We start from the raw sequence: 24,947 nt of genomic DNA on the forward strand, positions 1-24,947 counted from the left end.
TCCGAAGAAGCAACTCTTCTAGTGATAAATCTGAGAACCACAGCGTTCTCGAAGCAACCGTTCGGTCTTGGCGAATTTTTGACTGAACCCAATTTTTAAAAATTTTTCGATGATCGTCTTTAGAGAGATTATTCTTCTAGGAAAATTATCATAGATCTTAACGTGATACATATTCTAAAAGAGCAACTCTTCTAGTGGGAAATCTGAGAACTTCATCCATTTCGGCACAACCGTTCGATCTTGAGGAATTTTTAACTGAACCCAATTTTTTGGAATTTTTCGATGATCGTCTTTAGAGAGATTAATCTTTTAGGAAAATTATCATAGATCTAAAAGTGATACATATTCTGAAAGAGCAACTCTTCTAGAAGGAAATCTGAGAACTTCATCCATTTCGGCACAACCGTTCGATCTTGAGGAATTTTTAACTGAACCCAATTTTTTGGAATTTTTCGACGGTCATCTTAAGAGAGATTAATCTTCCAGGAAAATTATCGTAGATATAAACGTGATACATATTCTGAAAGAGCAACTCTTCTAGTAGAAAATCTGAGAAGTTCATCCATTTCGGCACAACCATTTGATCTTGAGGAATTTTTAATTGAACCCAATTTTTTGTAATTTTTCGACGGTCATCTTCAGAGAGATTAATCTTCCAGGAAAATCATGGTAGATCTAAACGTGATACATATTCTGAAAGAGCAACTCTTCTTGTAGATAATCTGAGAACTTCATCCATATCGGCACAACTGTTCGATCTGGAGGAAGTTTTAACTGAACCCAATTTTTTGGAATTTTTCGACGGTCATCTTTAGAGAGATTAATCTTCCAGGAAAATTATCGTAGATATAAACGTGATACATATTCTGAAAGACCAACTCTTCTAGTAGATAATCTGGGAACTTCATCCATATCGGCACAACCGTTCGATCTTGAGGAAGTTTTAACGGAACCCAATTTTTTGGAATTTTTCGATGGTCCTCTTTAGAGAGATTAATCTTCCAGGAAAATTATCGCAGATCTAAACGTGATACTTATTCTGAAAGAGCAACTCTTCTAGTACGAAATCTGAGAACTTCATCCATTTCGGCACAACCGTTCGATCTTGAGGAAGTTTTAACTGAACCCAATTTTTTGGAATTTTTCGACGGTCATATTTAGAGAGATTAATCTTCCAGGAAAATCATCGTAGATCTAAGAGTGATACATATTCTGAAAAAGCAACTCTTTTAGTATAGAATCGGAGAATTTCATCCATTTCGGCACAACCGTTCGATCTTGAGGAAGTTTTAACTCAACCCAATTTTTTGGAATTTTTCGACGGTTATCTTTAGAGAGATTAATCTTCCAGGAAAATTATCGTAGATCTAAACGTGATACATATTCTGAAAGAGCAACTCTTCTAGTAGATAATCTGAGAACTTCATTCATATCGGCACAACTGTTCGATCTGGAGGAAGTTTTAACTGAACCCAATTTTTTGGAATTTTTCGACGGTCATCTTTAGAGAGATTAATCTTCCAGGAAAATTATTGTAGATATAAACGTGATACATATTCTGAAAGAGCAACTCTTCTAGTAGATAATCTGAGAACTTCATCCATATCGGCACAACCGTTCGATCTGGAGGAAGTTTTAACTCAACCCAAATTTTTGGAATTTTTCGACGGTCATCTTAACAGAGATTAATCTTCCAGGAAAATAATCGTAGATCTAAACGTGATACATATTCTAAAAGAGCAACTCCTCTAGTAAAAAATCTGAGAACTTCATCCATTTCGGCACAACCGTTCGATCTTAAGGAAGTCTTAACTAAACCCAATTTTTTGGAATTTTTCGACGGTCATCTTTAGAGAGATTAATCTTCCAGGAAAATTATCGTAGATCTAAACTTGATACATATTCTGGAAGAACAACTCTTCTAGTAGAAAATCTGAGAACTTCATCCATTTCGGCACAACCGTTCGATCTTGAGGAAGTTTTAACTGAACCCAATTTTTTGGAATTTTTCGACGGTCATATTTAGAGAGATTAATCTTCCAGGAAAATCATCGTAGATCTAAGAGTGATACATATTCTGAAAAAGCAACTCTTTTAGTATAGAATCGGAGAATTTCATCCATTTCGGCACAACCGTTCGATCTTGAGGAAGTTTTAACTCAACCCAATTTTTTGGAATTTTTCGACGGTTATCTTTAGAGAGATTAATCTTCCAGGAAAATTATCGTAGATCTAAACGTGATACATATTCTGAAAGAGCAACTCTTCTAGTAGATAATCTGAGAACTTCATTCATATCGGCACAACTGTTCGATCTGGAGGAAGTTTTAACTGAACCCAATTTTTTGGAATTTTTCGACGGTCATCTTTAGAGAGATTAATCTTCCAGGAAAATTATTGTAGATATAAACGTGATACATATTCTGAAAGAGCAACTCTTCTAGTAGATAATCTGAGAACTTCATCCATATCGGCACAACCGTTCGATCTGGAGGAAGTTTTAACTCAACCCAAATTTTTGGAATTTTTCGACGGTCATCTTAACAGAGATTAATCTTCCAGGAAAATAATCGTAGATCTAAACGTGATACATATTCTAAAAGAGCAACTCCTCTAGTAAAAAATCTGAGAACTTCATCCATTTCGGCACAACCGTTCGATCTTAAGGAAGTCTTAACTAAACCCAATTTTTTGGAATTTTTCGACGGTCATCTTTAGAGAGATTAATCTTCCAGGAAAATTATCGTAGATATAAACGTGATACATATTCTGAAAGAGCAACTCTTCTAGTAATAAATCTGAAAACTACAGCGATCTCGAAGCAACTGTTTGGTTTTGACGGTTTTTTAACTGACCCCATCTTTTTAGGGATGGTCACCTTTCGAGTGGATTATCTTCCAGATAAATCATCACAGATCGGAAAGTGATACACACTCAGAAAGATTGAACAACTAAAAACATATCAATAAAATTATTAATTAAATCTCAAAAAAGTAGAACTATAATAGAACATAATACAATACTTTTTACAACACAAGTGAAGCTCAAACATTCTCGACGAAAGATTCGAATACCTGTCGTTAAAGCCTGCATTTTTTACCTTCATTTGAACACGAGCATCCACACAAGGCAACGCCAGATCGTTCAAGGTCCAGCGCACCACCCCCCCCGAGGCAAACCTCAAAAACTACCCCGAGAAACTTTTCGAACTTACCGTGAAACGCGCGCTCTCGGCTCTGTCCGGGACCTGGGGCACGACTTCTTAACCGCGTCCGAACCGTGACTGGCGGTCCTTCAGGCGGCAGCGTCCCGACGCCCGCACGCGTCCCACGTGGCGGCGCGACGCCAGAATCCGAAGAGACGCCCACGGGCCATCCGCGGCACGCAGTTACATCTGCGAGACGTTATCAATGAACCCTCCCGGTGGTGCATCCGGCGTCGGGACGCTCTCAAACTTGCCGTCGGATTTGTTTCCTATTCAATCACGGGATCTGGTCGTAGACGGCCATGAATGGGGTGTGTTGAGGTGCGTGGGACTGAGTGGGGGCGAGTTGGGTTCTGAGAGAGGTTGAAAAAGGTAGACGATGCAACAGGATGAGGATTTTTTTGTCAGGGAAGCTGCAGGATGGATTGAAAAATAGAGACTGTATTTGAGAAACAAAAATTGAGATTCCTAAAAGTTTTCATAACTTTATGTCTTTGAAGTTACAGAACTGAAACTTGAACCTTCTACAGACACTTTTTTACGTGGAATCTACTGACAAAGATTTTTTTCCAATTCAAAAATAACAAATTCAATAAAAGTTTGCGTTTAAAAACATGATGATTCGAAATTTAAATATATTTTGAGCTCATCAGTGAATTCTTCGTAAAAAAGTGCCTGTGGAAAGTTCAAGTTTCAGATTTGTATCTCCAAAGGCAAAGAGTTATGAGAACTTTAAGAAATTATCAAACTCGAAAACGAAGTATCGTAGGAGACTGCGGTTTTCACCACTCTTTGTTTCTTCGAAAATGTGCTTCTAGCTGGTAAAGTTCTTAAGATCCTCTCAGTAGACAACGAATTTTGCCCACCCTGTACATGTGAAAACTGAACATTTTCTGGGACAAATGGACCCGTTATACCAACAAACCCTACGAACCAAAAGACGTGGGAGAAATCTCAACAATTCTCTGAAAGTTTTACGAGAGGTCGCTAGGATCCACTGCTCGGGGGAGACAAATGCAATCAATTCTTCCTCTAATTCCAGCGCCCGGAGAAAAAAATTGTCTGATCCCGGAGAGCTGGATGGGGTTCCCAGCTATTCTGAATCTGAATCAGACGCTGTTCAACTATTTGATCCCGGATAAAATTGTTTTATAATTGGAGTTCGACTATGGTTGCCCAAGGGTGGGCAAATTGAAGAGTGGGGGACGTGCAAGTCGGTCTCGCTAATCCAGGGAGTTTCAGCGGATGGTTTATCGTTGAAGTTGGTCTTTTAACGTCCACGGCTTAGTTCTTGGTATCATTGGAAGGCTTCGAGCAGTGTGTTCCATCTAGGTCCACTTTTTTCTTCGTGAATCATCGTGTAGTGTTCGATTTGATCCAATTTTCAAGCTGTTCCCTTTGTGTCGATTGAAACCTGATATCAAAGGCTTGAAAACCTCTACGTCCTATCGCAATGAATCTCCCACAGTCAAAATGAAGCGAGCAGCTTGGCTCGTACGTAGGTGTGAAGCCTGCGGTTAATACGTTAGGATCAGCGCGCGCCAGCAAAGTAATATGTGATTTTTCTTCTTTATTTTACCCTTAGCACGTCAGTCAGGGACAATATCCAGAAGCTAGCGCAGCGAGAGTCCATCTAAATTACTTTTCTCGCTTCACTGCCACGTCAGCTCCTCGTCATCTGCTGTAAATTAACCTTTGGGAAAAACTGGAACATCAGATATTCTGTTCGGGTTGCCAGCTTATTGAAGAATTATGTTGATTCCTTAGGACAGACGCGGAAGTGGAAGTGATGTCTGTTAGGGGGTTGAATTCTATATGTGAAAAACCTGCGGATATCACTCGTGATGTTTAGAGCATGTTGTGAAGTGTATGTAGCTCAGGGAACAACTCTGAGCTGTATGCCAGGTCCACAAAATCATGGAAGAATGACTGAAGTCGAAATATCTTCAAAGATACAATCTCACCAAGTTATTCTTCAGTTTGAGGCGTATGGTTAAACATAAAATGGATTAAATCGAAAAAAATGGTTTGGAATTAAATATGCAGCCATAAAATTGAATTCCTAATTGACCATCATTTCATTAATTATAATGGAATGCATGATGGAACTCTCTGGAGCTCGAAACGTGTTTGTCATCGAGAGTTCAATGCAAACGCATCGACTGAAATCGATGGAATAGTCCTTAGAACGTTGATATAATTTCCTCTAATATAATGTGCATCTCGATATCATAACGATTTTTTTTCGTCGTATACGACCGTTGAGAATATTCGAAAAAAAACGCATGGTACTAGGTCTATCATTAGACTGACGAAGTTCACCACCAATACGAGAAAACAAGGTCGTTATTAAAATGAATCACATAATTTGAAATAACGTCAATTGCGATCTATATACCTCACGGTGAAACCGTCGGTTGGTCCATTAGTCTGAAATTTATCTTCAGAAATGATCAACTTGAAATTCGTGTTTCTATTCTGCGCTTCCTCGGGGTTGGTTCAAGCTCAACAAAGAGATTTACGTGAGTAACTTGCCCTATGTAAATCCTGTTTACGTATGGACCATCTCAATTTTCAGCCAAGTATATTGAGAAGTGTTCTTTGAAGCATGAGTTTAAACAATGTGTCCTCAGAAGTGCGAATAAGGCTATTCCATTAATTGTGAAAGGTGAGTGAGAAATGTGTATATCCACCATAACTATGAATTGAATTTCTTGTTTAGGAGACGCGGACTACAAAATTCCCAACATGCAACCACTCCATGTGCCCTTCGTCAATTTATTCAATACGCCTCAGATTGTGCTCAATTTCACAGATACGAAAGTTTATGGACTCGAAAACGCTAAAATGGTCGATATAGTGTAAGTACACAATTTTGTTTCTTGCTCGTAAACTGAACGTTGAAAATTATTCGTTTCTTCAGGCTTATTTTACTGCTGTTGTTCGTTACAGAAATAAGATCTTTCAGCTCTTGACTCCGATCTACTCAATTAGAGACTGTAGTACTGTAGCAGTGGTACATTACCGAAATTATTTTTCCGGAAATGTTTCACATTTATGATACGTTAGCACATAAATCTTTGTTATATTTGCAGCATTTTCCATTTGATGTTTTTGGATATTTTCAAGTTTTTATGAGGAATGAACACGAATATTCTGAATATGTGGGCCAAATTGTGACAAATCAGGGTCATTAGCATTTTATGCTCTGTTTTGAAGCCATAATAACAAATCGATTCTCAAAGAAACTTGGTTTGTATCGAATCATTTTTCTCATGTTGATGATTTCATTCGTTGCAGCGTAAACAATGAAGATCGTTTATCATTTACCGCCGCTTTTGAAAACCCTAATATCACCCTAAGTGGAGAATATAGTATTATTGGGACTATCTTAGCCCTACCACTCAAAGGAGACGGATTATATTCTGTTTCATTGTGTGAGTTAACCTCAATTTGTACATATGTAATAAGACTCTTTAACTTCAGCGTTTTGAGAAAAAACCATATGAAATTTTTCGATTTTTAGTGAATGGGGTTTATAAATATCCACTTCTTATTGAAAAAGTGAATAATAATGGTGTTGATTACTATCAAACAAAAGGAAAAGCATTGTTTTTTGATTTTGAAGACGTCATTTTTGATCTAGGCACTATTTTCAATGGAGATCCTGAAGTGGGTAAGTTTAACCACGAAACATGAAATATACATCGTACTAAATTCGAAACCTTTAACTTATCCCCAATTCAACTAACCCCTGAGTCTATTTTCCCAGACAAACCCATTTGGTTTTAGGGAAACAAGTTAACAAATTGTTCAGTGAGAACTGGAAGGTTCTTCTGGAAGAATTCAGACCCAGTATATCCGATATTGTTACAAATATCATATCGGAGATCTTCAACAGAATAGCCAAAGATGTACCGGCCAAGAATGTCTTTTTGCCTGATTGATTTTCTTTTGTGATCTTCCAATGACTGAATAAAAGATTGTTTCACTTGTATGACTATTTATTCACTAACATTATTGTTAAAAAATCCATTAAGAGAATAACAATGATAAGAATTAATGAAACAAGGTGAGTCTTTGGCTTGAATATCAAGTTTAGCTGTCATCGTCATTAAATAATTTGTTGGTAAGAATGGATTGATTGATGTATCTTCTTATAATTATCGTACTTTCCGTTTTATTTTTCGTTGCAATATATACATACATAATAAACCTCGTAAATTGATCGATGAAAATACATGAGCTCTTGTTATAGAGATAATGTAGTACTGTGTTTTTAAACAATTCCATAGGTTTTTTGCTGTTTTCTTCGATGCCTCAGAATATTGGTTGTATAAATTCTTCGATCAACTCAGTTGATTATTCAATCAATGTTCCAGCCGAAGAATCACCCTGTATAAAACGACTACGGTTTATTCGATCTCCACACGGGCGGATGCAGGATGAACTCAATGACAAAAATCACAAAACACAGAATTAACCCGTGGACCAGTATCAGAAAAGGCGCCTCAACTTCTCGCAAGGAAAGCCTTCTAAGTCCTCCACCTTCCCTCTGGAACATCCTGTTGTTCTGCATTGATTTCGTAGCAAATCCAAACTGTCTCAACTCCAGGATAGCCAGAGCGAAGCGTCGACTATATGGAGAATGTTTCCGGAACAGATAGACGGAGTAACTGTAGGACAACGGCTCCGGTAGCAAAACGTGGGATATGGTGGTATTCCTGGGGAATAAATCTGGGTTTGGGTATCCCCTGATGGATCCGAAAGAAACCACGAAGGCTGCGTTTGGTTGTTCGCGCCAAAGGACTTTCGGTATGTCCGTGTAATTGATACTCCTCAGTTGGTCCTGGAATAATTGAGGGTTTCCCGTCAGTTTTGTCAGGTTGTAAGGGGTGTAAATTGGGATTTGCGACCTTTCCAAGTCCTTGAGGTTCCTTATGCCTTGTTCGTACTCCACGAATTCTATCAAGTTCATCAAGCGGCTTTGGAAGGAGACGTTGAGGATAAGTGACGACCAAATCCAGACGATTAGGCAGATTCTCAATACGTCCCCATACTTGCTTAGCCTATGTTGGGCAACGCCCAGAAACATACCCAAGATATCCAGTGAAAAATTCATAAGGCTCAAGTTGAACAGTTTTTTCACATTGATGACTAGCTTCACGAAAGAAACTAGGATGATTAAACTTAAAACGAAAGCCATCCAGATCCTTCTCTGCAAAATGTTCAGTAGGGCTTTGCTCTGGCTCAATCTACGTGGTCCAGGTACCATAACTTGTAGATATGTGAGATCGTTGAAGTCGCCAAACTCAATACCGTCATAGTCAGCAGTTTGGAAATGTCTCACGAAGCACAGATCTGTCTTGTTCTGCAGTATATCACTTATTGCACCTGCATATCTGGTTTTTCTGGGAGGTTCAACGACTCTGTAAGTCGCGTTTAGGTATTTCATTACGCAACTCAGTAGTGCCACATCTCTTCCGATCCACACCTTCTTCATCGTCAACCAGTTGACGTCTTTCTTCAGTATGGGCCATTCCTCGAAAAGCGAAATCCTAAATTTATACCCGTACATATTTCTCAATTGGTTCTTGAAAATTTCGGATTTGTTTGGTGGTACTTCGCTGATCTCGTACTTGAAAGGATTGAATCTTTTTACGTGAAGGACATCGCTGACATAGATGACGATGAAACGATGCAAGCCGTACGTCCATACCCGTCGAAGAACACCGTATATTTCTCGCTCTTCCTCTTCGTCTATTCTCCTGCAAACCACCAGAACTGCCGGGGGGTTAACCCTGAAGGAATTGGTTGAGAAAAGTTCTTTGAGCACGGTGTAAATTTCACGAAATTCACGTAGGAGGATGAAGGTTAAGCATGGTCTTACGTTTTTTATGCCCACTTTGGAAATTTCGTTTTTGAAGAGTAAAGTGGGTACCTTGAATGTTTTGGAGATGTGCTGGGCCATTGATTTTGCCTCTTTGCTATTGTCGCAGATTAAATATAGGGCTTTCTCACCGAATATCGTGGATTCTTTCAGCTGGCTCTTCACCATGAATTCTACGACTGTTCGACTGATCAGAGAAGGTCCTTTTGGACTTAAATTCGTATAGTTGGCGAAAACAGATATGAATATTGAGAAACAGAGTGCTGTGGTGAATTCTGTGAAACGCATTTCTACTAAATCACCTTTGTTGATCAAGGGTGGCATCGTATTGATTAATGAGTCTACTTTCCTGAACGTATACAGGTATAAACATCAGTTTGCTTGATTTATACGGCTTATTCACTATAGTAATCAGACGGGTTAAATGGAATATTTTGGGGAAATCTTTCCTATGGTGGGAAAATCGAAATTGTGGTGTTTACGTATTTATCGATTCACTATAGTAGGTTGAATATTGGAAATTTCTCAATCAGCAATTATTTTGAACATAATGGTCAAGATATGAATTTCTACAGGTATGGGTATATTGAAAGTTGATCTGGGACTCTACATAAAAATTCAAGTTGAGAAATTTCCTTCAGAACCTCTTTGTATTTTTGTAGATCTGCATACTAGCAATGATTGTCTATTGTCTATTATTTGCAGCAACATCACAATTACTAAACTTCAGACTCATATTGTCTTGTCAGAGCCTTAACTCAATTTTTAAATTGAACTCGTTTTCTCTATTGTCCTTGTTGTTGTTTGTTTTTATTCTCTTTGCCCAATTTAATTTTAAATCCTCCTTTATACAATTTGAAATGCAAGTTTCAAATATGTAAATTGCCCAGGTGAAATCGTGGAAAAATAAACCCCACAACTTATCAATTTACGATTCATATTAGGAACTGAAAATATGGGGAATTATTATGCCCAATAATCCTCCGTCCATATTTCAACCTGTCACACTTCGACCTCAGACGTTTGATTTCCTGTCCAAATTGTTTGTTGGGGATATGAAACCATTCTCGTTGATTTATTCGTGATACTTCTGTTCACTTCCTCACGACGAACCAGTTTCCACTGTTGAGCTTTAAAATGAGATGTAGAAACTATAGTTGGATGTTCGTTTGCAATCTGATGTTGTTGTCACAAGTGACACAGGGCGTTAACAGCTTAATCCGATTTGGGGAGTCGGTAGATGAGGAGTTCTTGCAGAAAATGATCCAGTTCGTTGTTGAACGCAAGATGGTAGGTCTTTTCCAGAGGTTTGGAGCTAGGGTTGTAGTTCTAGACGGCTCAGACAGAGCCACTATGTTATTCCACTTGCTTCTTCAACGTATCCCAACTCCAACGATAGTCATGAAACGCACAGATGAACTCTTGAACATGAACAAGATGGCCTCGCCTTCCATCACTTATGTCCTAGTTGAGGACGAGGCAGAGACAGAGGTGTTCATCAAACATTTGCAAAACTCCAACATTCATCAACCAAATACTCCAACTGTGATGGTTAAATTATTTCAGGTAACTAACATCAGTCCTATCACTTGATGTGTACTCTTTTTGAGCAAAACGCTTTCCAGATCGATGGCAAACAAACCTTTGACGTATTTTCCATATTGAAATCAGCATGGCGTCTTGGACTAGTCAGATTCCTGCCCATATACAGCTATGATGGTACCATAAAAGCCTTGAGCTACAATCCCTTCACCAATGTTGTCATAGATGCGTCCAACAGAACTGGAAACTCTTTATTTCCCAGGCATCTGAACAACCTTCACAGCTACCTATTACGTGTAAGCCTCTTCGAAGAATGGCCGCTTCTCAGGAAGAAACCAGGATTGTTGAAGCGTAGTTCTGAGAGGTGGTTCGGAAGAGATTTCTTTATGCTCAAGGAGATAACAAGACTGATGAACGCCACCTTCAAAGTTGTTGAACCTCCAAGAAACACGGGTTATATTGGCGCCATGAAGGATATATTGGTAGGAAAGGTTGATTTTTGCTTCGTCAGGAGGTTTCCTTTAGATGGTTTTGGGAAATTTCGTTTCGTCAGTACGGGTTCTTTGTCGAGTTTGAGTGTGATTGTGAGTAAGCCCGATCATGAGGAGAAAATCACCTCAGTTCTTTTGGTCTTTCGCAAAGAAATCTGGTTCTGTTTGCTGGTCACCATAATAATTTTATTGTTCACCATGAGGATTCTCTTCTTGAAGAGTAAAACCCACGGAAATGTCAGTTCATTCCTTGATATTTGGAAGATTTTACTCAACATACCACTCGAGACTACTACACATCGAAAATATACCTCGAGAATTCCCCTGGTTACTTGGATCTGGTCCAGTTTGATACTAAGCGTATCCTTTCAATGTCGACTGATAGATCTCATGAAATACCCCCAGTTTGAGGTCGGTATCGAGACCTTGAAGGACTTGGAAAGGTCTAAACTGCCGGTATATTCATCCTACGACTACGTGAAAATGCAAGGTGACAGCGGTTATCTAAGGCACCAAATGAAACTGGTAGGTTACAAGGAAGTGCTGGAGAAATTGAACGAAAGCGGTTCGAAATCAGCAGTTGTGATGCCTTACTTGAAGATGAGAGGAAAACTAAGTTCGGAGTTTGTAGAGTACGTGGATTCCCGTAAAAAGGTGGTTCTTGCTGAGAGATTGGTGAAAAGTTACGCTGTCTACACGTTTCCGTACTTTTCACCCTTTACCAATGCAGTTTACGTGGCGATTTTGCGAATCACCCAGTATGGATTCATGGATAAACTTCCGAAATCTCTGAGACATGAACGGGAAATCAAGAAAGTTCACAAGCACACCTTCAGTCTCAACTTGAAACATATCATATCGGCCTTTCATTTTTTATGCATTGGTTTAGGTTTGAGTACGATCGTTTTCTTTTTTGAAATTTCTACAGAGTTCAAAGGGAAAAGTGTAACGTTTTATTGAAAATTATAAACTATCGTTCATTGAATAGTTCATTTATTCAGTCAGGTAACAATCCAATATCATCATACAGAATGTTTCATGTAAGTGTCGATCAGATGTATCAAGAGAAACGAATGAGGTTTGGACCTGGAAGTTTGAGAATCTCAAGAATAAAATCCAGAACATATTATGTGAGGAAAGTAAAGTTTTCAACTTTGCGAGAAACACCCTGTCTATTGAATTTCCTGAAATCATTAGAGTAATTGTGTCACTATAAATTTTTTGAGGCTAAGCCATTAAATGTCAAACATTGCGATACAATGTTTTTCATTTTTAAATATACTTTTTTGGTGACTGAATCAATCATTAGGAAAATTCGTACATCGAAGCATTGAGATGACTTAAGGTTAATAATGGCTGTATGAAAATTGGAGGCATTATTGATGCCATATCAATATGTCACGCTGTCAGACCGAACTTAAACTGCCTATTAGGAGACTGAAAGCATTTAGATATAATTCGTGTGTACACCTATGCTTTTTTTATACCATTGTCCTAGCGTCCTGTGGAAAACAACGATGAAAATTGGGAAATACTTCTGGATGTTCTTGACCAAAATAATTTTAATGTTCCACTACACATTCTGCTCGAATCAAAGTGGAATAAGGGCAGGTGTTGGCGATGAATTCCTACTAAAAACAGCCCAATTCATCGTGGACCGCAAAATGACCCACCTCTTTCAGAGATCGGGCGTTAGACTTATACTGGTTGATGGCACAGAAGGAGCATACTCTCTGATCCAAATATTGCAAAGGATTTCACCGATACCGGCAGTAATATTGAAGCTAAAGGAAGGGGTGTCAAACGTAAATAGGAGGGCATGGCCCTCTATAGTCTTATTTTTTCTTCAAGATGAGAATAAATTACAGAAGAGTATTGAGTATTTGCAAAAGATCAAGCTTCATGAAACCGTTGTTCCTGCTGTGATGGTCAAATTAACAAAGGTATATACCTATATTTTCAAAGAGTGTAGGAATCTCATTATAGTAAAAAAGAATCTGATATGTATTTTACTGTTTATGAATTCGAACAAACAAGGCAATTTTTTTCAATTCTCGCATACAATAAAACAGCTACCGGTTCCCAATAAACAAAGATACGTGTAAAAAACGTTGTATTATCTACTACTACCGGTCAGATGATACTAGTTCCATAGTAACGTTAGATCATTGCAATTTTGTTTATAAATAACGTTGGTGAAAAAAGATTTCTAAACGTTGCAGTTGATTCTGAAATACCACCAGAATTATACGTTGACTCTTAGTTGCCAAGAATTTATGCGTAATGCTACGTTAATTCAACGTTTTCTATATATTGTTGAATAAACGTTGAAGGACACGATGCATATAGGTTTATAGTTTTGTAAACGTTGAATGTTTCTCACTTTTTATCAAATATACTTTAAGAAGATGGGATAAGGAAACGTTTCCTATTGATGGTTAGCGTATCTTAATTCTCATTGAACGTTTAGCAAAAATAATAGAAAAACGTTTCTTATAGGTGGTTAAATTAGTGTGTTGTTAAATGGTTATTTATTCAACGGTAATGTGGTGTTTCATACATTTTGTATTGAAGGCTACAGTAACTAGTTGAATCATGGATGGTTGAATTTAGGTTTTATGATAAACGTTTAGTACACGTGTTTGTGTTTATTGGGTTTGGAAGTTGAAGAGCTTCTTCACCAAAAGTTAATTCTAATTAGTGCCTTCCAGGTAGATGATGAAAAAAAATTCGATGTGTCAACCATAATGAAAACTGCGTGGAATAATGGACTGGTCCGTTTCATGCTCATTTATTGCTATAACGACATGAAAGCATACAGCTACAATCCATTCAGCAACACGATAATGGACTCTTCCAACAAGACTGGAGAAGATCTCTTTCAAGAAATTCGCTTTAACATGCATGGATACCTCTGGAGAGTCAGCCTCTTCGAAGAATGGCCTCTACTGGAAAAACGACAGAATGGTAATTCTCAAGAATGGTTTGGAAGGGATTTTGTCCTTCTCAAACAAACGGCGAGATTGTTGAATGCAACTTTCGAGATAGTTGAGCCACCACCACACACAAAGTACAAAGGCGCCATACAAGATATCAGGAAGAAGAAGGCTGACTTTTGCTTCGTCAGGAGATTTCCTGACTTCGGCATCAAAAATGTACGTTTTGTGAACATCATTTCATTATCCAGTTTGAATGTTATTGTTAAAAAATCCCCATATCGCCAGAAATCCACATCGATAACTTTAGTTTTCCAAAGAGGGATCTGGTTCTTCATTATATTCAGCTTGGTGATTCTTTCGGTAACACTGAAGTTTTCACTTCGTGAAAAGCAAGGACTATTCGATTCATTCTTGGATATCTGGAAGGTATTACTCAACGTATCTCTACACACCACAAGGCGACAAAAATACAAGTCGGTGATTCTTCTGCTGGTCTGGATTTGGTCCAGTTTGATCCTCAATGTATCCTTCCAGTGCAGACTCATAGACCTGATGAAGTATCCTCAGATCGAGAAAGGTATCGAATCATTCGAAGATCTAGAAAGATCCAAACTGCCAGTCTACACCTCGTACGACTATGTTAAAATGCAGGGAGGTACCGGGTATCTCACCGACCAAATGCATCTGGTGCCATACGAAGAAGTGTTGAAGGTTCTGGACGATGCCTCTTCCAACATCGCAGTGGTGATGCCGTTTATATTGCGTCGAGGGGAAGTCAGTTCTAGTTTCTTCGAGTATCTTAAAACTCGAGGAAAAATCATCCTCGATCAGAATCTGATCGAAAGTTACGCAATGTATACTTTTCCTGATTTTTCGCCTTTTAGATTGTCCGTGAATATGGCCATCTTGAAACAGATCGAATATGGGTTGATGGAGATGCTTCCATCTGTGAGGTATAACAGAGATCTCAAGACAGCCGTTCAATCTACTTTTAAGCTCAACTTGAGACACGTCGTATCGCCTTTTCAATTCCTTTTCGTCGGTTTGACCCTAAGCTTGTTTATTTTCGTCCTAGAAATTTCCTCTGTTCATACTGGACAATCCAAAATAAGAATAAATGCTTGATTTGAAAAAAAACACGACGATTACGAAAATTAACAATTTATTCCTTAGTTTGAGTACAAAATATAATAGAAGATATACATCAATTGAGTTACAAATTTCCTACAAGGAAACAAATAATGGCAAAATATAATATACAATATTAAAAAGCTTAGAATAGCGAAGATATTTTTTTCAGTAAGTATCGAAGGGTGGCACCCCATAATTTCTGTAAATTGAAGTCCAAAATTGGGTATAGTTATGGTTTGGGTCCTTCAGCACTGTCAGGTTTTCGTCAATGTTCAAATAGTTGATACTTGAGGGTTGCACCGGTTTCCAAATGACGTTTTGGAGAACTGGATCGACCTTTGGTGTGGGATTACTGTGAATTTCGAAGCAGTTGAAGCACAGTACATATACAGGGTTGAATGAATAGTTGCCAAAAAAAATTTGGGCATTGATGCCCTGTCGAAAAATAGTGTGGGTCTTTCATATATGTATAAGCAGAGACTGCTCAAAAAAACTATTCATTCACTCTCTGTAGAATTTCAATTCAAAGAAAAAATGAACGTTTTTCAACTCACTGGTACTTCGCAAAGTTGGTCCACATCCTGATCAGCCTCTCTCTCGTATCCATATCGCTCTTACTGGGAGTTTTTTCGTCAGAATGGTAAAATAAATATAACAGTTCCTCCCCATGATCCGCACCTACACAAAATTGTAACAATGCTCAACAAACTCGAAAAATTCTCAGTTTCTTACCTTTAACTTCCCTCTCAGACCTGTTGGTAGAGGGTAGATCTTCTCCAAGATAGTCGAATCTGTAGAAATACGTAGGTACGTATTTGGAAATTAACCTGACAAATTCGATAGCAGGCCTGGCAAACTCGTGGTCTGTGATGAACTGAAAAAAAAATAAGTTACACCTAAAACAAGACCCATTTTCCCAATATTCAACTCACCTTCACGAAATTTTGTTTCGATGAAGATATCGTCTTATTTTGGAAATAAGTACTCTGTACCATCTTTCCTATCTGATGCAGGAGAGAAGTGTTCGTGTTCAAGTCTATAGGAGCCAGTTTACTAGGGCTCAGATCGTACACTTCTAGGAGAATCCGTAAGGAATCAAAAACTGCGAAAAAAATCAAATTTCCTAATTCTTCCCCTACTGAAACCTAATCTACTCCCCACCTGGCAAAATCATGCAACCTTCCGCTGAGTTGAAACCAGTGAGCACTGGAACCCGATTAAAATCCCCATCTTTCAATCTCCTATGGCTCAATCCTGTCACAGCACCTCGTAGAAGAGGCTCGATGGTGGGCGCAAACAGAAGGCCATCCAGTGGATTCGAGAGTACAGTGTTCTTGGGGGTAAGGATCATCAATAAAAAATTTCTAGATCGTCGATTGGTACTCACCACGATGTCCACGTGATCTGCGCCTTTGAGTAAGTCGATCGCATCCAGTTTTTGCAAGGATGATCTCAGCTCATCCGATGAATTGTATTGGATGTCGAAGTTTTTGGCCACAAGCTTGGCAATAGAAGCCGGATCTTTGGTCCTTGACCATAGGTTCAAACTGTTTCCGCTGTCCATGATGGCAGCGCTGAACAGACCTAGGGGTTTATGATATTTATGAAAACACTTGGGAAAGAAGCAGTCGGTGAATTAAGAGCAGAATTGAATGAGAGACAATCTACAGAAAAACTTGTTATGATGTTTGGACGTTAGGTTCAGTACCGCTTCTTTTCTACCACTTCTGGGAGTAGCTGCAGAGCTTGAAGGATGTACTCACCTCCGGTCAGATGAGTTTGCAGCAGAAGAGCAACGTTGGCTGCTCCGGCACTCTGGCCCATGATGGTTACTCTTTCTGGATCTCCTCCAAATTTCGCTATGTTGTCTTGAACCCATTCCAGAGCCATCACTTGGTCTTTTATGCCGTAGTTTCCGGTCAGAACATCGTCTCCGGTACTCAAGAAACCTAAACGCAAAGGAAAACCACGATTTGTAGTGCAATTCTTAGAAATGTGGACGCGGACTCACCGAAAACTCCGAGTCTGTAGTTTAGGGAGACCAAGACGACTTCTTTGTCGATAAAAAGATCTGGTTCTCCGTCTATGAGTCTACCGTCACCGACCAGGAAGTAGCCTCCGTGTACCCACACAATGACGGGGAGCGGTTCCGAAGGGTTCAGCTGTCAATGAAAATAGTGGACCATAAAATATTCTCTTCTTCATATGCATAAATAATCATTATATATATATCGGAAAAAATGGTATGAGAAAAAGGTGTTTCTTTGGACCTCAATAATATACTAATCTCACCCTCAGTCACATGTATGAAAAAAAGTTTCTAAAACATACTTTAATACTGGGTGGTCCGTTTTTTATGTCATTTAGTACAGTGAGGAATTCTCCTCAATTTGGGTTATCACTGCATAAGCAAGTTTGAACTGAATAATTATGAGTTTCATTCATGAATTTTTCAAAACACCGCGGAAACTATTCAAAATCATTCTTCAAATATGAGGTTTTAAAATATAAATAGCTTCGTTTCTAATTTACGTTTTGGCAACAGCGTCTACTAGAAAATAAAAAGAACAATGGCTTGTTCATAAAATAACAGCTGCTGATTTACAACCATCATAAGGCGCGTACTCACTGGCAAGCCTAAACAACAACCGGCCATAAAAATCCCATAAAATTTTACGACCTTCCTCGTTCGCCGCAGACTTCATAGACAGCCATCTTTGTCTATCTCATCAGGAGAGTGTATTTGTTGTCCTCCATTATCAACGCGTATTTCAGTCGATGTTGCCAACTTGTGCAATAGAAACGAAACGCTTTAAATTTCAAATACCCATTTTTATTTTTAATCCCTGTTTCATTAGCTAAGTAAGTACTCACGCAGGGTGTGAAAACGTTGATGAACAGACAATCCTCCGACATCCTGTCACCGTCTGCGAAGAACGGCTGTAAGCATGACTTGGGAGGCTTCGTAGCGTCCAGGACGCCAGTCCAATTGCTCGGACGTTCGGGATACTAAAAAAATCAACAATTTCATCCCCCGAATCTTTCCAACCGTCAAGTATACTGACCTTGAATCTCAAATCGCCGATAGGGGGTTTAGCATACGGTATCGCTTGAAAAGCATAGAAATTTTTTTTCTCGGTTTCGGTCTTCGCATAGCTACCTCTGATTTTTCCGTGAGTAGTTTCGACAGTTACTGTTTTGCCCTGTTGAAAAAAAAAATAAAAATCAGCTGTTCAAGGTTCGTTCTATACGATTATTATTATGAGACCGAAGTCACTTGAAATCTGGACCAGTGAATCATCATAATATCTTAATTACGAATCTCAAATTGATTAATAGCCAATAATTGCAATGACACTCAGAATAATAGATAGGGACATGCAATTTTATTTTCTACAAACAACAATATGTTTATAGTAAACATTTCACTCATTGGTGAACAACGGCATTTAATTCCATTTTGTTTGATTATTTGCCCTCCTGAATCAAGTTAAAAAAAATCGTGAAACCCGTTGATTTACAGTTTACGTTTTAAGTGCTAAAAACGAATAAGAAATTGGTCTATCTGTGGCCTAGATTTCGGAGAATATACCGAAGGTAGCTCGGTAAATTTGGTGGAAATTAGGATTTCATGGTACATCTGGATTTCATCTCATATTCGAGGTTGAAAATTGAAAGGACTAGGATGCGTTGCTTTCATGATTGATGATGATTTTCCTTTAGTATTTCTACTTATAGGTGATGAAATTCTCAATTTTGTATCAATATTCGTGAAATTTTTCTCACTCTAAATCTACTACGGCTTTTTTTGCTCCCTTGGTAAAGACACGGGACAAATCTCTTTGATTTGGAAAAAATTTTTTAAATGTAGGTAGGTACCTAATTCTATCTGCACATCGCCGAAAAACAATTGGCTCTTCATTTCACAATAAAAAAATAGTTACACTATAATTAACTCACCGATTCTTCTGCTAAACAAGCTACATTTTCTCGCAGATAGAGACCTTCGGCCAAACTAACTGCCAACAAAAAAATACACGTTCTGATTCTCATTTTCGAAAAACAACTAACTGATATTCCATTTATCGACCGCTCTATTTAAATACCGGAAAAAATAAGGCATACATCGATAAGAAAAAATCTGATCTCATAATCCATATAACGAGACTATCTACGCATAGGTTTATTTATCCTATTCAGAGGTTTGGTTTTAGTATACTTGAAAATCTTGAGATTCCTATCATTGTTTCTGTTGTGGTATTTCATGAATATTGAAATGGTTATCTTATAAACAGATAAATTTTACGCAACGTGTTGCTAATTTATTGTCACTTTTGATCAAAGTGTTAAGCACCGATGATTGAATCCATTTGTATTCATGATACTTAATGAATGAAAATAATATCACTAATTTTGGTTCTTTTTCAATCTTCAACAGAATTAGGTGAATTATCATCGGTTGTTTTTCTTCAGAATGTGTTATTATTTGAAGGACACACCTGTATTCTATTCTCATCGCAAGTTGCATATCTTTCTTTCTCATTTCGAGTGGTGTTTACTTTTCGAAGATAAAAATTGGCGAAAGTTTCGTAGATGATCGAAGATAAAATAACTATTGCAAACACACCGATACATAACCTTGATTGTGTCATTACGAAAATTCGCGATTTCCGATAAAAATCTCGAAAAACTGTCGAAATTCTGTATTATATTCTTGTTGTTGACCATGAATGTTGAAATTGTTTTGTTTTGATATGGCGAACAATGCGACAACTTGAGATTTTCACCATCTGATTGTGAATACGGCTGCTTGTTGAATATTTTCCTCGGATCTTGCGATGAGAATTCAAGAAAAAATTATCTATGAATTAGCAGCTCTTTTCTTAGAGGTAAAGAGGCTGAAAAATCTACTCTATCACTAAGGAAATATTTTCCTCACGTTGTTGTGTAGGTACATTTAACTCCATTAATTTCTGGTCGCAATTAATTACAATTACTACAATTACTGTCATTCATGCGATTTTATTAATTGGGGAAAATTCGTTGAACTACAAATCAACAGGTGATGAAGAACGCAGTAATTTTTTCCATCCATTATGTTTTTCATAGTGTTATTGAAGAACGAGCTTATTTAAATCGCTGCAATGAGAAGAAATGATTTGCTTCATTGAGGAAAGTGTTGAAAATAAGATCGGGATTTTTCAACCATGGAGTTCAAAAATTCCAATAGTGGAGTTTTCTCAGTTGTGATTCTTCTTTCAGTGTTGTATTTGAATAGTTTCGTGTACTCCAAAGAGTTACGTAAGTGAAAGCAGAATCATTTATAGTTCAGAAAAAGTAGTTCATTCTTAAACTTTACTGAACTGATGATTATCGTCTCAAATTATTTCACAGCTCTGGTACTGCGAGATTTGAAATGTCCACAAACGGAGGAATTCAGGAAATGTTTTTTGCTGAATGGAAATAAGGCCATTCCCTTGCTTGCCAAAGGTGAGTATAGACTTTGCCACACTTATATGTTTCTCACGAGAACAAAAATTATAGTATCAAGCTTCCAAACTGCCTGGAGCATCCAGCTTTTCGTGACTCTAATCAATCAAGTAAGGGTATCCTATTCCTATGCTTGGTGAATTCATTGTACTTCTATTTTCACCACTGAAATGTTTTTTTAGGTGATCCAGAATACGGTATACCCAACCTGATGCCGCTAGTTATACCCTTCATGAGTTTGATATCTACGCCAACTCTGCAGTTGAACCTGACGAACATCCAGGTACACGGTTTGGATAAAATGAGAATTATCGGTGAAAGGTTAGATCGACTTGAATATTATGATTTTCCGAATAGGTAAACCATATATCGCATTTCTTCCAGAGTTGACTTGGTCAAAAACGTCTATATGGTGAATTTGAAAGGGGACAACATAACAGTGGTTGGTGACTATTCAGCCGAAGGAAGAATTTTGGTGATGCCTCTGAATGGAAAGGGGAGATTCAAATTGTATTTCAGTGAGTTCTTGATATCAGTCACAGGTGGTAAGAAATTCTTTCTTTATCGCTTGTAGAAAATGGAAGATACAGAAGTACCTCCTTCGTGAGGGTGATCGAAAAGGATGGTGATAAATATTTCAAGCCCGAAGACTCCAGATTAGAGGCCAGATTCGAGCTGATGACATTCGATCTGGATAATTTATTCGACGGTAACAAACAACTAGGTAAGTATGCCCGGTGATGGGACTACGAATTTTCTTCAACCGAACATTTTTTAGGTGATCAGGTGAACGCATTTCTCAACGAAAATTGGGAATCGCTGGTGAAAGATTTTGGACCCACAGTTGAGGATGCCGTAGCTAAAATAATCAAGGACATATTCGTAGACCTCGCTTCTGTTGTTCCAATCAAGAACATGTTCATCTGAATAAACTTATCGTGATTGATTTCTGTGCAACCATTGAAATAAGGAAAATTGAAATGAATAAAATTATTACGAGTCTAATTCATTGAATCCCCACCTCGTGGCACTTCATAATTCACGTAAAAACGTAACTGATGTTTTCCTGAGTCGTTGGCTTCAAATCATCAATAATGCTGTTAAGGCAGCTTTGGAAATTACAACGAAAGGTACAATAGGAAAATTAAGACAATGTTATACGTATTTCTTTCGTTGGTACCATTCACAAATTTTCTCTATCGCCTACTGAGTTAAAATTTCAGGTCGTGGAATGTTTTCTTTGGATATCTGCTCCATAAAATGTTACAGAATATACCTACAATTGTAGAATTCTACAACATGTATTGGAGAATCTTGTTCCTTACATATTTACTCAAATTTAAGTGCCATTCTGATGGTCATATGGTTTTATCGCTGATTTAAATGTTGTTCGCGTGTTCCCTAATCTGCTATCTATGATATTTTATATACTAATTTGGCTTGTTCCAATTCTGTCAGCTGTCCTACGCTCGTAATCGTGGTACTAGAATATGACTACTCTGTTAGCAGGTGAAAAATAAAAATTTAGGTTGAATATAGAATTGATAGAGTTGTTCGATGCCCTCTGATCTTTATCGCAAATACAGGACACACGCAGTGCCTACTCCTTGAAGTTTCACCGAACGTAATTCTTCTCTTGACCATGATTCTCCTATTCAACAAATCACCTTGTATTTTTCATGAAGAGTACATCTCCTCATCTCCCCTAAAGCTAACAACAGGACTGTTGGATAAAAAGACATCTCCTACAGAACCGTTGTCTTGTCAACACGATTCCGAGTTCCTGGCAAAGTCAAATAAATATTTATAATATAAGGGTAGTTTGTGATCCATAAATTACAAGACTTCTGGAGATGTTCAGCCGGTTCAACTTTTTCCACTTTCCTTCTTTCCAACGAATTATTCCTTCATCGGCGATCATAATTCAGGAAAGTTGTTTTTCCTTCTCGTTCTGCCGCAAAGAAAGTTCGTTGAAAAGTCAAGGTCGCGCGTTTGTTCTTCATCCCCCTAAATTTGTTCTCCGCGATGCTCGGCCCAAAACAAGATCGTAAACAGGATTCAAATAAGGACATATCGGACCATGGAAATGCTCGAATAATGTAAAGTAACGATCCATTCATCACTGAAATTTAATTTTTTTATTCCAGATATCCAAATTAGCTTGATTGGAGCGAAAAACATCGGCGACTTGGAGAATCTATCTGATTTACAAATGGCTACAAAAAATCCAGAAGCTTATTGTTATTTTTGCAGTTGCAGCACAACAATATTTCAGCAGTTGAAGGTAGGTTATTCATAACATAATTTGCAAGATTCGCGAGACAAAACTAGGTATACTCCATTCACTTTTATTTTGGCACTCGGTTGGCCATGAAAATTTGACACATTTCACTCTGTATAGTACGAAAATGTGGGGTTATGAAGCTTGTCAAAACATTTTTGGGTTTTAAATCAACGCTATGTTGCCCGTTCTACGTAAAAGTTTCTGTTATTACGTATTTTATCACAATGTCGAATCTCTTCGGAAAATATGTGACGAACATAATTGAAGTTTATACAAACTGATTGAAGGCGTATCAAATCCAGTTATTTGCATGGAAAATACAAGAGATCAGTATAATATCATAATATGCACTAGATTGAGGAGAGTTAATGTTCGTTATCTTCTTTGGCTAATGTTTGAATACGTTACATCAGTTGTAGATTTCAAAAATATTAACCTGAAGATGAAATGCATATGATGCTGTGGTTGGAAATCGGTATCTCCCGAAGGAATTAACAGATAATTACAAGAATGTTGAATCCTTCAACAAAAATCATCTTGCATCAATATAAGTAAAAGGAATTAAAGGAAGTTTCAAGTCAAGATGAACTTCACCTTTAAACAAAAATCATACATGAATAAACAATTAACTGGACAATTGGCGCGTATTTGTGGTTGTTCATCTTAATACATTGATATAATAATAATTATTAGGTATTTATTGGTACCTTAAGACATTCACAATGTATAGGATAAGTCAAATGAAAAATAGAAAAATCACTTTTCGGGAACTTATTCTACGATGACATTCATCGAAAATCCTTTAGTAAACTTTTCGCATTAATTAACTCAAACATAAAATTCTCAAATGCCACCACTTTTTTGGGTCTCCCAATAGAAGGAAATTCTTTGTCATCCTCTTCATTCACAATCCTTCTGATTGTGGAAATATTCAGCTGAAATATAACTCGTTTAGGTTCAGATGAAACATTATATAAATTCTCTTACGTTGAATATGTCACCGTCTGACGTATTGTGGATTTTAGAATATCAGGGTATGACTATTTGAATGAGCGGACCTGAATTCTAAATAGCATTTCCTGAAACCCTGTCTCTTTTTTCAATCACTTTCGGCATTTTCGTAATAAAAATGGATATAAGTTGTGGCAACGGCGTTATGACATTAACTACATTTCACGAGTGCCAACCTTACTTCGTTCTAATTACAAAAACTTGAGAAAATTATTTCATGGCCAACCGACTGCTAAAATAAATGTAAATGGAGTATAGGTGAGCCCTATTTCGGATTTCTGCCAGGAGTTACAACCCCCTGCATTTCTTCCCTAATACTTCTATAGCAAGTCGAACCTCTCCTGGAAAGGGTCCGGTATCAGAAAGTTCTAGATATAAAAAAACCTCGTAATGTTGTTCCTATTCCGGTGAACCTTCATGCTCTCCCTCGTATAACCCCATCGTCGGAATTTTCAATAGGAAAAACCCATCGGAATCAATTGCGGCGCTATCCGGAGATTCATATCGGAAGAAAAACTCCGGATTTGAGCTCGGACCAACGCTGAAGGGGGATAAATCCGAAGAACCGGAGTTCATTTACACGGATCGCATCGATTCCGACCAGATGTAAATGCATGTTGAAAGGGTGGAAAGCGAATAATATGCCGGGTAACGCATTCGGGTCGTAAATTTTCCAGAAAAGATATTGCGAAACCGCACTTTATAGCCGGGGGAGCAGTTTCACAGTGCGTTTCTGCAATCTGGAGTGCTGCAACTCGAGGAAATGAATTCTTATGGTCCTCGATAGGGGAGGTGTTATAGACAAGGGCGGTTCCAGCGGGGGGCAGTGGCCCCCATTGAAAAAATCGTCAAGATCGAACGGTTGCACGAAAGTCTATGAAATTTTAAGATTTATTACTAGAAAAGTTGCTCCTTCGAAATGTGTATCACTTTCCGATCTGTGATAATTTTTCTGGAAGATAAT

At 37.9% G+C, this 24,947-nt stretch overlaps 4 protein-coding genes across 5 annotated transcripts in view; 3 read left to right on the forward strand and 1 right to left on the reverse strand.

Moving 5' to 3' along the window:
• Nucleotides 1-24,947, forward strand: part of LOC123314727 (glycerol-3-phosphate dehydrogenase [NAD(+)], cytoplasmic-like) — a 30,688-nt gene that overhangs the window by 2,823 nt on the left and 2,918 nt on the right. The window contains exon 7 of the mRNA XM_044900039.1: nt 22,836-22,972. Within this exon, the coding sequence (XP_044755974.1) occupies nt 22,836-22,848 (13 nt within the window). The 3' untranslated portion in view covers nt 22,849-22,972. The remainder of the gene's footprint in view (nt 1-22,835; nt 22,973-24,947) is intronic.
• LOC123314734 lies at nt 5,567-7,200 on the forward strand. 2 transcript variants are annotated; one of them, XR_006537862.1, is made up of 5 exons: nt 5,567-5,727; nt 5,784-5,873; nt 5,928-6,066; nt 6,506-6,881; nt 6,998-7,200. XR_006537862.1 is itself a non-coding variant. In XM_044900047.1 (4 exons), the coding sequence occupies exons 1-4, from the start codon at nt 5,655-5,657 to the stop codon at nt 6,729-6,731; spliced, it is 528 nt and encodes a 175-aa protein (XP_044755982.1). In that variant the 5' UTR covers nt 5,567-5,654; the 3' UTR covers nt 6,732-6,882. The 2 variants fall into 2 exon arrangements, 1 of the variants encoding a protein (XP_044755982.1); XM_044900047.1 differs by lacking the exon at nt 6,998-7,200 and having other exon boundaries at nt 6,506-6,882.
• Nucleotides 15,213-18,420, reverse strand: LOC123314718 (neuroligin-4, Y-linked-like). Its single transcript, XM_044900029.1, has 10 exons — nt 18,264-18,420; nt 18,073-18,207; nt 17,210-17,360; nt 16,962-17,147; nt 16,586-16,782; nt 16,360-16,531; nt 16,131-16,300; nt 15,931-16,072; nt 15,753-15,876; nt 15,213-15,550 (listed from the first exon to the last, which is right to left on the reverse strand). The coding sequence occupies exons 2-10, from the start codon at nt 18,112-18,114 to the stop codon at nt 15,364-15,366; spliced, it is 1,371 nt and encodes a 456-aa protein (XP_044755964.1). The 5' UTR covers nt 18,115-18,207; nt 18,264-18,420; the 3' UTR covers nt 15,213-15,363.
• LOC123314731 (protein takeout-like) lies at nt 20,322-21,693 on the forward strand. The gene is made up of 6 exons (XM_044900044.1): nt 20,322-20,499; nt 20,593-20,688; nt 20,871-21,009; nt 21,073-21,206; nt 21,263-21,412; nt 21,467-21,693. Exons 1-6 carry the CDS (start codon nt 20,406-20,408, stop codon nt 21,613-21,615), a joined length of 762 nt encoding a protein of 253 aa, XP_044755979.1. The 5' UTR covers nt 20,322-20,405; the 3' UTR covers nt 21,616-21,693.

Source organism: Coccinella septempunctata, chromosome 6 (assembly GCF_907165205.1).
Source record: "Coccinella septempunctata chromosome 6, icCocSept1.1, whole genome shotgun sequence".
Lineage (NCBI taxonomy): Eukaryota > Metazoa > Arthropoda > Insecta > Coleoptera > Coccinellidae > Coccinella > Coccinella septempunctata.

What these genes read in the sequence shown, in the direction of transcription:
- LOC123314718 (XM_044900029.1), bottom strand. Translation starts at nt 18,114, where the DNA reads ATGTCGGAGGATTGTCTGTTCATCAACGTTTTCACACCCTGC. An exon ending in TCAACGTTTTCACACCCTGC is followed by an intron (nt 17,361 to 18,072) that starts GTGAGTACTTAC and finishes TTTCATTGACAG; the next exon opens with CTGAACCCTTCGGAACCGCT. An exon ending in CTACAGACTCGGAGTTTTCG is followed by an intron (nt 17,148 to 17,209) that starts GTGAGTCCGCGT and finishes CTTTGCGTTTAG; the next exon opens with GTTTCTTGAGTACCGGAGAC.
- LOC123314731 (XM_044900044.1), top strand. Translation starts at nt 20,406, where the DNA reads ATGGAGTTCAAAAATTCCAATAGTGGAGTTTTCTCAGTTGTGATTCTT. An exon ending in CATTCCCTTGCTTGCCAAAG is followed by an intron (nt 20,689 to 20,870) that starts GTGAGTATAGAC and finishes ATGTTTTTTTAG; the next exon opens with GTGATCCAGAATACGGTATA. An exon ending in GAGATTCAAATTGTATTTCA is followed by an intron (nt 21,207 to 21,262) that starts GTGAGTTCTTGA and finishes TATCGCTTGTAG; the next exon opens with AAAATGGAAGATACAGAAGT.
- LOC123314734 (XM_044900047.1), top strand. Translation starts at nt 5,655, where the DNA reads ATGATCAACTTGAAATTCGTGTTTCTATTCTGCGCTTCCTCGGGGTTG. An exon ending in AGCTCAACAAAGAGATTTAC is followed by an intron (nt 5,728 to 5,783) that starts GTGAGTAACTTG and finishes CTCAATTTTCAG; the next exon opens with CCAAGTATATTGAGAAGTGT. An exon ending in GCTAAAATGGTCGATATAGT is followed by an intron (nt 6,067 to 6,505) that starts GTAAGTACACAA and finishes CATTCGTTGCAG; the next exon opens with CGTAAACAATGAAGATCGTT.